The sequence below is a fragment of the Strigops habroptila genome, chromosome Z (genome assembly GCF_004027225.2).
Source record: "Strigops habroptila isolate Jane chromosome Z, bStrHab1.2.pri, whole genome shotgun sequence".
NCBI classification, from domain to species: domain Eukaryota; kingdom Metazoa; phylum Chordata; class Aves; order Psittaciformes; family Psittacidae; genus Strigops; species Strigops habroptila.
In genome coordinates this window covers 58,017,484-58,029,558 of record NC_044302.2, presented here as the reverse complement: position 1 = coordinate 58,029,558, position 12,075 = coordinate 58,017,484, and the positions used below count along the sequence as shown (strand labels likewise).

General features: G+C 38.7%; 1 protein-coding gene across 1 annotated transcript in view; it reads left to right on the top strand.

Moving 5' to 3' along the window:
• Positions 1–12,075, top strand: part of LRRC2 (leucine rich repeat containing 2) — a 55,720-nt gene that overhangs the window by 27,479 nt on the left and 16,166 nt on the right. Inside the window, exon 4 of the mRNA XM_030469766.1 lies at positions 5,349–5,485. Coding sequence (XP_030325626.1) covers positions 5,349–5,485 — 137 coding nt within the window. The remainder of the gene's footprint in view (positions 1–5,348; positions 5,486–12,075) is intronic.

The window sequence follows — 12,075 nt, the reverse complement described above, 5'->3', positions numbered from 1 at the left end:
GAAAAGGAGCGTGGCAGTCTTCTCCATTTGTCTGGGAAAGTAAAAGATCTTAGCCTGCAACCTGGATTATCATGCAGGCAATTCATATAACTTAATTCTATCCCTGTGTAGGTTGTTGCTTGAAAGAATTTTAATCAGTTTTTTAGAGGAAGGAGTAATTGGAGATGTGGAGCTGAATGAAAACTAGGTTGAGATTAAAAGTTTATAAAAGAAAAGCAAGTTGTGCCCAACTCATTTGGTTTCTACCTTCTTTTGAGAAGACGATTCGGCTTCAAAAGGTAGGTCTTATTTATTTGGCAACCCGTAAAGTATTTGATACAATGAGCTATGGAAAACGAATGTTTGAATCTAAAAAAATGTGCTTTGATGCAACAGTTGTAAAAATGAGCAAAGGAAAGAGAAGCTGTCATTTGGGAGGAAGATCACTTGTGGAGTTTCTCAAGAATTAGTCTTGAGTTTATTTCTTAATTATTTTGAGGAACTAGGCTACTGAAATTTTTTGCTGACACAGTTTGGGTGTTACTGTCACTGTACAAACAGGAGGAAAGCTGGATGAGCAAGTGGGCCTCCAAAAAAGTAGATAGATTAAATTCGTGATTGCAGAATTCAAGATCATGTACTCAGGAGCTAAGAATTTGTGTAGCAAATCATGAGCTCATTGAATGCAAATAATTAACGAAACAAAACTCCTAATCTAACAGTCACTGATGGACAATGCAGTATGATACATACATAAAGTTGTTGTCACCTAGATTCAAGAAAAGTTATTTCAGATGGGAACAGAGGCAAAAAAAGTCTATTAGGACCATTCGAGGAGGCAATTTCTCTTTTGTGAAAAAAGATTAGAATTGGCTATTCAGGCTAGTAATGTAAATTCTGATATGTCTGCTACCTATGAAAACCAAGGAAAGAAAAGGGCTATTTAAATATAAAATTGGTAAATGACTTACTGATTATAAAAAACTTCTACAAATAAATTTAGACTGGCATTCCAAAGACCATTCCAAATCATGAAAAAGATGAAATTCTGGAACTTTATTTTTTCATAAAAGCAGTGGATGTAAAAAACCAAGCTATTTTTAAGACAGAATGTGACAAATAAAAAAATGGGGTTATGTGAAGTGGTGGTGTGAAGGTTTTATGCAGGAGGTCTTGGCGAATCCTGTATATGTCTAATGGTCCTAGAGGGAGAGTGGCGTAACTTAATCCACCAGAGAGCTCAGAGGTGGAAAAACAGCCATTACACAGAATTGCAAGAGATTGTTCTCTGCAGATCTTAATGAACTTGACTATGTTGTCCTGAGATTGTTATCAGAATTAAATTCAGTTGTAAAACTCACAGCTTTTTCCAGTAATTTTCATAATCTTAGCCACAACAATTACTGGCAATTGATTGCAGATTCCATCCAAGATGTTGGATTAGAGAGAGATTATATATAACAAGAAAAAATGTGATGCATCTTCTACTTACTTGCTTTCTCATACCTGCAAGCTGGGGCAAACCATACTGTGAACATTGACACACATGTTAGAAACTGTGAAATGAGAAAAAAAGCATGAAAATCCGTGGCTTCAGAAGGCTGGAAAGTCACAAAGGGAAGCTGTGCTTGTCTCCACCACTCTGCCCAGAAAGGCTGTTAAATTTTTGTGATTCTTTTTTTGTAAGTAATTCTGCTTCATGTCTCCCAGTTATGCATGGAGCCGAGTTAGTTAGGTAAGAGGATGAGTAGGGTGTTGGTGACACTAGATGCCTAGTCTACATTAGTTCTGCAGCTACTAATGGAACTGAGAAATAGAAATTTCAGTAACTGAAAAGTCAGAAATACACCTGTTGTGGGTTAACACTCATAGGCAGCTAAGACATCTCATGCAGCTTGCTCAGCTCCCTGCAGCTGCTTATTCAGTCTCCGCAGCAGGATGGGGAGATAATTGGAAGGGCAAAAATGAGAAAACTTGTGTGTCAGGATGAAGACAGTTTAACAAGTGAAGTAAAACAAATGAGCAAACAAACAAACAAACAAGTGATGCAAAAGCAACCACTCGCTACCAGCTGACCAATGCCCAGCTAGTCTCTGCGCAATAGCCACCTTGGAAAACTACTCATTATACCTACCCTGCCCTGGCTTTTACTGCTGAACGTGATGTTATATGCTATAGTATTCCTTTGTTCAATTCAGGTCCAGTATCTTGGCCCTGTCCCTATTCAGCAACTTGCCAACCCCTGGGGCAGAAACAAGAGGGAGCCTTCAAGCTGTGTAAGCACTGTTCAGCAATAGCAAAATCATTGGTGATTTATCCCCACTGTTTGATCACAAATCCAGAATATAGCACCATATGGGCTGCTATGAAGAAAATTAACTCCATTCCAGACAGGCCCAGTACAATATCCTATTGCAAGAGGAAAAGTAAGAACATTCCAGTGCTAATGAGTAAGTGATCGTTTTTTTATGTTCCAATGGGATTTGCTCTCCTTCACTAAGAGATTAACTGGATGAGGAATAAATTTGTAATTCTTTGGTTCTCTATTTTATTTAAAGACATTTTTGCTTCAGTGATTATTTTGTTGCAATGAGGTGGTAAGTTGTTGTTTATGCTACTTATCATATGATGTAATTCCTTCATCTGTCTACATCATGATACTAAACCTGGTGAGACTTCATAATGGGTAGGCTAAACTTCTATTATTTTTACATGCTTAAAAATCTGGAAATAGGGTGGTTCACACAATTACATAATTAAGTTGCTTCTATTACTCTCTCACAGCCCCTGTCTTGTGGGATAGTAATGGACTGGCAAAACAATGCCTGTTTTAGTCTCACAGAGAATTTTGCTTCTGCTATTTTAACTAAAAGAGTACCTCACAATGAATAGGAAAGACAAAGTTACCTTTCTAAAAGGACAACTGAATTTTGAAATACCACCTCAGTTTCTGTTTCTGGCAGAGCTAAAACTGGAAGAAGCTGAGTGGAAGCTTTTGTATTTTTATCTGTTGCAACCTGCAGAGTTTAATATAACAGAGTTCTTACCATATAAGGCTTGTCTGTCACCTGCAAGAAAGATTTGGGTGGTCCGACCATCATTTGATGACAGTGTCGTGTCCAAGGAAAACTCTGTAAAATGTGATTTTGTGGCTGCTACTATTGGTCATCAAAATGTGTGTCTCTCTGTCTGACAATAGTAATTTCACAGGGAAAAAAAGTGCGGCTTTCAATTCCCTGTTTCTTCACTCTCTTTTCCTGTGGAAACACCATCTGTCCTCTTTCTTTCCACACACTGTGAAAAGTAAACCAAGTTTTGCTTTGGGGAGAATTTAACTAAGGTGTTAGTGTCTTAAGGATAGGATCACTATTGTGACACTGTTTTGAGCATTTGAGACATACTGTAGAGAGATCTTCTCCAGCATCATCCAAGAGCCATGAAACAACAGATTATTTTTAAAAATTTGATTATAAATAGAAGACTGATATAATATAAAACTGTGGATCTTGTGTATGTTCTGTCTTGGTTTACCAACACATAGTCTGCTCTGAGAACCTATTGACACAAGATGGTGTTCTGTCCTGATTTCCAGTTGCTGAATTGCATTTAAGTTTCTTACTGCTGCTTTTGCTTGTGAATCACTGGTTAGAGAGGAATATTGCAGGAATATCACTGATTAGAGGTGAAAACTGCAGATGATACCAAGCTGAGTTGTGCAGTTGATATGATTGAGTGAAGGGATGTCATGTGGGAGAACATTGACAGGCTTGAGGAATGGGCGCATGTAAATCTCCTGAAAGTCAAGAAGGCCAAGTGCAAAATCCTGCTCCTCAGTTGGGGCAATTTTCAATAACAATACAGGCTGGAGGATGAATGGATTGAAAGCAGCTCCGCAAGGAGGGACTTGAGGATAGAGGCGGTTGAGAAGTTGGATATGAGCTGACAATGTCCTCCTGAAGCACAAGAAAACCAACTGTATCCTGGGCTGCAAAAAAAGAAGTGTGGCCAGCAGGCTGGAGGAAGCGATTCTCCACACTTGTGAGACACCATGTGAAGTACTGCATCCAGTTCTGGGGTCCCCAGTACAAGAAAGACATGGGCCTGCTAGAGTGGTCCGGAGGAGGGCCATGAGAATGGTCAAAGGGGTGGAAAACCTCTCCTGTGGAGAAAGGCTGAGAGAATTGGGGTTGTTAAGCCTGGAGAAGAGAAGGCTCCAGGAAGACCTTATTGCTGCTTTTCAGTACATAAGCAGACTTATGTGAAAGGTGGGGAAAGACTTTTTATACCAGGACCTGGAGTGACAGGACAAGGGACAATGGTTTTAAACTGAGATAAGGTAGACTTAGATTGGACTAGAGGAAGAAATGTTTTACGATGAGAGTGGTGAGGTTTCCCAAGGAAGTTGTGGATGCCTCATCACGGGAAGTGTTCAGTCAGGTTGCACATTAGGTGATCTTTTGAAAGTCCCTTCCCACTAAGACCTTTTTGTGAGTATGTGATTCTATGATCACCCATGGAATACAACAACAGAACTGTCCATAAAATGTAGAATGTTCTCATTTTGTTATGTATGTATTTAAGGATCCCTTTGCTAACATATCATCTATCTGATATATTCAAATTCCTTACTTTCTTCCTCTTTGACTATGCCACAGTATAATGTGCACTTTTTCAGTATAATACATTTTGAATTTTAATGATGTTTCTAAAGTTGTTTTTGTCATGCTATAAATCTAAGAAACAGAATGTACAATGTGACTAAATGTAACCTAGAATATTATAAGGGCCTTAAGATTAATCCAACAAGAACGATAACTTGCAATGAAGAATATAATGAAACAAATGCACATATCCATTATTTTTTTATAATCAAAAGTATGCAGTGCTTCATAAGAGAGAGAATGCTTTATATGGTAAGTTTAGTATGAGAAATTGTTCAAAATTAAGAGGTTCTATGAAAAATACTAAGATACTTTCAGTTAGCTGGTTTTCTAAAGTAACCAAACCAAAAGCCAACTTCTCTAGCTTCAACTGTGGTCAATAGGTATCTTATCCCTGGTAGAATCAAGATCTTTGCAAGTTTTTGCTGCCTTCTTTTAAAAGCTTGCCAAAACCATTTCAGATTAAGGGAAGTGCATGTGAGTGTAACACAGCAGTATTGCTGCTTTTAGTATTGGTAACCATGGCAGAAAATATTTATTCATCTCTTACTCATCACCAAAATAGGGAAGTTTGGTTTTTGGTTTTTTTTTTTTTTTTTTTTCCTTTACTAGACTGAGTATGCCTTTTAGTTTTAATTTTCCCTTATTCTCTTTATTTTTACTTATTATTTATTTAAATATCCTGATTTTATTATTTTTCCCTCACAGGCTATTTAAAAAATCTCAGAGTGCTCAATGTGAGTTTCAATAATTTGAAGTCAGTTCCTCCAGAACTGGGTGACTGTGAGAATCTAGAAAAACTGGATTTGTCTGGAAATATGGAAATAACAGAGCTCCCATTTGAAGTAAGACAATAAACTATGCTTCTTCAATTTTTTATTTGGCTTATAAGGTATTTTACCACAGCCTTAAAATCTTTTCTTACCAGATTAAATCACATTCCTTGAAGTTTTTAGCAATAATATTTTAGCTGTAGTATCACCGAAAATGTCTTAGCAGCAGTTAAATAGGACCAAGCTTTTTTATATTCGTTTTCAAAGGCTAAATTTTGCTTGTATTTATTCTGATATATGAAGGAGGACATGATCCCAAAGGGGATTTGGTCAATGGCGATAAGAATAAGGCTGCAAATAACTATCTTCTGTGAAAATGCAGTGCATCTTGACAGTCAAATTCAAGTACTAACCTTCATTTGTTCCCACTGTCTGTTTTCCTTTAAAAAAAGTATGGAGAGTTCTATAAACAACACTGTATGTTACGATCAGCATAACTATCTGTCTGAAAAGGATACTACATGTGAGACATGATATGAATATATAATAAAGACTGAGAAAAAGACTCCCAGGCATGCACCAACATTGTTTTTTGTCTTGGATGCATAACTGCTCCTTGCCATAGCAGCTCTGAGAGTTATTGTTCATAGAGAAATGAAACCATTGGCTGGTACATAACTACAGTTTCAGATGTCATCCATATTTCTCAGGGTCTTAATATCATGATTCTTGGAGGATGAGTGGGGGGAACTTTTTAGGAAAAAGTGTCAGGTTTTTCTTTACCAATTCCTACTTTTTCTCTAACCATCTGTTGCTGGTGATTACAGGCAATGTTGAAGTAGATTAAACTTACGTGAGATCCAGTTTGGCTATATTTATGTTCTGTTCTAGGGACATGCAAAGAGTAATTAACTTTCCCTTCTGACTTTTCACTGTAAGGTAGTTTATGTGAAAATTATTGCTAGAAATGATGTGAGGGAAATAGAAACAAAGGGTGAACATTAACTTCACCTCATAAGCGGACACTGCACAGAAATGCTAGCAACAGCACTAATAGTGCCAGTCTTCTTTCTCCTTTCTCTCCTCTTACTTCAGACAACAAAGGTAGGGAACAAGCCAGGTGAAACTTAACTGGTGAAAGGAACTGTAATAGAATCAGAAAAACATCTATCCTGAACAGGCAAAGGAATTAAATATAAGCATCTAGGAAAAGTGAATATATTCAATCCTGTGGACTAGAATGGTGAATTTAACCCCAGTCATTGGAATGTTAAGATCAATGAGTATTTTCATAGTTGCTTCTAAATGCCTTGTAATGCACAAGCTTAGCCATGTCTATGCATGTCGTGGTTTAAGCCCAGCTGGTAACTCAGAACCATGCAGCCGCTCGCTCACCCCCTGCCTTCCCCAGGTGGGATGGGGAGGAGAATAGAAAGAATGTAAAACTTGTAGGTTGAGATAAGAACAGTTTAATAACTAAAGTACAATATACTACTACTACTACTCCTCCTATTACTAATGATAAGGGAAATAACAAGGAGAGAGAATATAAAACTAAACGAGGAAAGGAAAAAAACCAAACTAGCAGTGATGCACGATACAATTGTTCACCACCTGCTGACTGATACCCAGCCCAACCCGAGCAGCGATCTGGGCCTTCTAGGTGACTCTCCCTAGTTTATATACTGTCCATAATGTGCTGTGGTATGGAATACCTCTTTGGCTAGTTTGGGTCAGGTGTGCTGTCTCTGCTTCCTCCCAGCTTCTTGTGCTCCTCCTCACTGGCAGAGCATGAGACTGAAAAATCCTTGATCAGGGTAGCAGCTAGTGATCAACAACTAAAACATCAGTGTGTTATCAGCACTGTTCTCAGACTAAAGCCAAAACACAGCACTGTACCAGCTACTAGGAAGAAAATTAACTCTATCCCAGCTGAAACCAGGACAATGCATTATGGGCAGCCTTTGCATGTAAACCTGTCTGTGCATGGAAATCTCTCCAGGGCTGAGTCCTAAGGGACCAGTCTTTTCCATGGAAAGCTCAAAAACATTGTTCCTTTCTGATGGTCTCTTCTTCAACGGGATTGAAATCCACTAGAACTGAGAGTAGACTCCTGGATCATGGCTCCTTTACAAGCTATGGAAAAAAATTAAGAGCTGCACGAATGTTATATAACAGCAAAAACTGGAAGCCACGTCATGTCATCATGGTCTGAAAGGTCAAGAAGAAAAATATTGGCATTTTCTATTGTGTTTCCTTGTTTCTCTGGAGTCTGGCGCTTAATTTATACTTGAAGTGACCTGGAGGATGGGCTACACAAACTCTTCTGATTTAGTTCATAAAATTAGTTAACCAGAATCAATATTTCAAGGCAGCTTTGGAAGCTGAACATACAATTAAGAGAACACTTTTGCCAAATGATTAAAATGCTGCAAAGTGTTTGGCCTTTGGTGTACTCAATATGGTTGATGTTATTCAGACCAATCGGATCATTAACGTTACTGAAGTAATAGGTGTCTGATGTTTGAATCTCGGATGGGCAAAGGTGGTAGTCACTGACAGGTAACTAATGAATTAAAATATTGAATTAGTCTGGAAAATCTAAAAAAGGAAACCAAAAAGACACTGTGAAGTGTTGTGATTGACTAGCCTTGGCTAATAGACAAAATGCCCACCCAGCTGCTCACTTCTTCCCCCTCTTCAGCATGACATCAGGAGAAAATAGGATAAAAAGCTCACAGGTCAAGTTTATTTACCATTTACTGTGGTGGGCAAGACAGATTGTTCTTGGTGAAGATTAATTTAATATTTGCCAATATGTATATAGGTAGTGAGAAACAAAGACATTAAAACATCTTTTTCTTTCAGTGTTACTCCTTCAGATTCCCCTCCCAGACCTGAACAGTGCAGAGAGGTGGGGGGAGTTATAGTTAGTGCACAGTGGTTTCCTTCCTCCTCACACTTTTTGTCTTCTTCAGTGTGGGGTCTCCATGGGCTGCACTTTCTTCAGGAATATCCATCTGCAGCAGCTGTGGGTCTTCCATGAGCTCTCATCTGGACGTCTTTACCATGGACCACCTCCTCTGGCTCTGACTTTAGTATTCCCTCTGCGCTTTCTCATTTTTATTCTCTCTCCCTTTCGTTGCCTTTTTTTCCCTTTCTATAAATATGTTTTTAGAGTGACATTACACGCTTAGCTGAGGAGCTCAGCTTTGTCCTGTGGTGGGTCCATTGAAGCCAGCTTGAACTGTCTCTGTTCAGCTTGGGGCAGCCCCTGGTATCTTCCACAGAGACTGCCCTGCAGCCTCTATTCTGCCAACACCTTGCTATGGGCATCCAATACAGGTATTTATGATCCCAAATTAGAATGTTTAGGTCAAATGTTACCTCATACAACTGTGGCTAACTGCTGTTAATCCCGTGGAATGTTCATATGGGTTGGTCATCATTGTCTTCTGTGGTGTGAGTACTGAGAACTGGAGACTGTAAGAGAGCAAGGATGTGCAAGCTCTGACCTGGTATGTGAGTGAGTTCCCTCTACAACATTAGGAAGAGTTGGCAACCTACACACAAAATAAGATAGAGGTTCCTGTTTATCATCTTTTAGGAAGTTCAATATTTATTTGACGTTCAAGTCCCTAAAAGTTTCTTCTGGGAAGGCTACAGATATACATAAGAATAGCAACAGTATTCTCCAATGTAAAACTTACCTGAAAGACATAAAGGCAAACTTCAGCCCAGATGGTGTGATCAAAGTCTAATTTTACCTTGGTTTTGTACATAGAATAATGGCCAAAGATATACTGATAGCATATACGAAAATGGATTCAAAGAGGTTGATGACATGCCTGTAATTCAGTCAAGAATTTTTGTCAGACCCATAAAAGTTTATGAGATCATCAGAACTCAGAGACTGAATTACATCGTTAGTAATCAGCCTCCTTGTTCCCTTTCTTTCCATTTTCTTTATGACAAGGGCAAAAAAAAAAAAAAAAGAGCAGTCTTGAAGCTTTTAGTTCATGTGATTATTTAGTTGTTTGCTTTCCTAGGAAAAGAGTTCAGTTTTGGGTTTTATTTGTTGTTGGGTTTTTTTGTTGTTGTTGTTGTAGGTTTTTTTTTTTTTAAATAGATAGATACAAAATATTACAAGATGAGCAATTTTAGGGGGAGAAATCTCAACAAGATTGATCATATAACACATGACTGTAGCTGCTACCCAGAAGTGGTAGTGGTTGAATATGTTATTAAACAAACCCATACAGTGTCACCAAATACCCATTTTGAATTGAAGTCCCTAATTTGTGAAGTCAGCTACTATATATGTGTATAAATTTTTTATGGCATATCAGTTGTTTCTGTGCCTGAATTTGTCAGTCAGACACATAAGAAATTCACAGACTGTTGTGATGTCTGTTAAGTCTGTTAATTTGTTTTGTAAACAGGGAAACTTCAGGAGACAAGATATTAAGCTTGCCTCGTACTGCTTTTCAGGTAAACTACAGTTGTTAAGGAAGTTTCCAGTATGTATACTGACTATGCTTCTTACCTTTTTAATCTACCAATTTAATTCTTCAGTGCAACTTTTTTAAGCTGAGATATGCTATGTTTGAGATGCTCTAGCACAATTAAAATCTTATGGATCTTCACTCTCAGTATCTGGTCCTGATACATCCACCTTTTTCAGTGTCTGGAACAAAAAACCCCACCCCAAACCATAGCATTCTGCATAGCCTAATGCAACCTGTGAATTTGCTGTATCAGCCTACTAGGAAACTGTATGTCCAGTACCCAGACTTTTGTAGTATTTCTATTTGGGTGTGCTTTGAAGCCATACCTCAAGTAACGTGCCTCATGCAATAATCTCAGGAGCCAAACACACTGCTCACTTGTCTGTTTCTTGTAGAAAGCTCTTTCCCTGTTTTCAGAGGCCACTTCTAACACTCTGTAAGTTATCTCACTGAATATTAAAATGAGATAATCTGATGCTCCTTTAAAAAAATTGAGGGTGCGTGCTATCATCTTTTACTTGCACAAGGCTTAGGATTTCATACCATTCCATATTATGCCTAAGGAAGAGCAAGCTGGTTCACCGTCTACTTCCCAATTTATAAATTAGGAATGACTTTGGACAGGAGTGGAAATATAAACTGAAGTCAAATGTAAATGTTAGAAAAGGCAACCTTGAATGTTTCCAGGGCTGGGGTATCTACCACCTCTCTGGGAAACCTGTTTCAGTGTTTCACCACCCTCATCGTGAAAATTTTCTTCCTTATACCTAGTTTGAATCCATGCTCTTTTAGTTTAGAACCATCACCCCTTGTCCTACTGGACTACTGGACCTACTGTTGCTACTGGACCTACTGAAAACTCTGTCCCCATTTTTCTATAAGCTCCCTTTAAATACTGAAAGGTCACAATAAGGTATCTCTGGAGCCTTCTCTTCTCCAAGTTAAACAACCCCAACTCTCTCAGCCTGTGTTCATAGGTGAGGTTTTCCATCCTTCTGGTCATTTTTAGTGGCCCACTTCCGGACCTGCTGCAACAGGTCCATTTGTTTCCTGAGCTGAATGCAGTACTGCAGGCAGGGTCTCACCAGAGCAGAGCAGAGGGGCAGAATCACCTCCCTTGACCTGCTGGTCACAATTCTTTTGATGCAGCCCAGGATACAGTTGACTTTCTGGGCTGCAAGTGCACGCTGGTGGCTCATGTTCAGTAATCCCAAATCCTTCTCCTCAGGACTCCTCTCAATCCTTCATCCCCCAGTCTGCATTGTTCTCAGGCTAAAGCCAAAACGCAGCACTGCACCAGCTACTAGGAAGAAAATTATCTATCCCAGCTGAAACTAGGATGATGCATTCTGGGCAGCCTTTGCATGTAAACCTGACTATGCCTGAGTCATATCCTTCAGTACTGTGAACTCCACTAGTGCACGATCAATGCAGCCTAGACTGCCTCCAATTAGCTCATTTGTGTGACCAACAGGTCCAGTAATGCACCCTCTCTGGTAAGGCTGTCTAGAGTTACAGGAGTTATAGCTGCTGCTGGTTTTATGTTTTGTTTACCTGAAAAATACAGTTATAATTAGCTGTCTCTTTCATCTTTCAACAATGCTAACATGTGAGACCCTAAAAAAAAAAGCTGACGTGATTAGAGATTCATTAAACACTCACGTTAGTCACCTAAGGTTTTCAAATACAGCAGTATCCAGAACAGACAGAAATAACTTTTTATACATTAATAGAATTTCAAAAGATATTTTAAACTTGAGGTTAAACAGCTGGAAAGCTTTCGCTCTCTTTTGATCTGGTTCTGTTTCTCTGAGTAGTCCTATTCAGCAAAGCAATACATTTAGCAGGAAGAGCAGAGGTACAAGCTCTATGTAAGTGTGGGGAGACTTCAGATAAGTTCCCACTGGGCAGGGAGGAGAATAAATACATAGCACTATCACGTTTGCATATTTTAATATAAAGAAAAATGTCTCTGATACCCACATACAATGGATTGATGATAGTCAAAAGGGAGTTGAAGGTAGAGAAAAGCGCGTTATTTGTTATTCCATAAAGTGCAGCTAATGAGAGGTATTATTTATGCTGTAAGAATAAAGTTGGAAAGTCTAACTGAAGTTAATACATTTGATTTATTACTGAATACATTCCTATCAG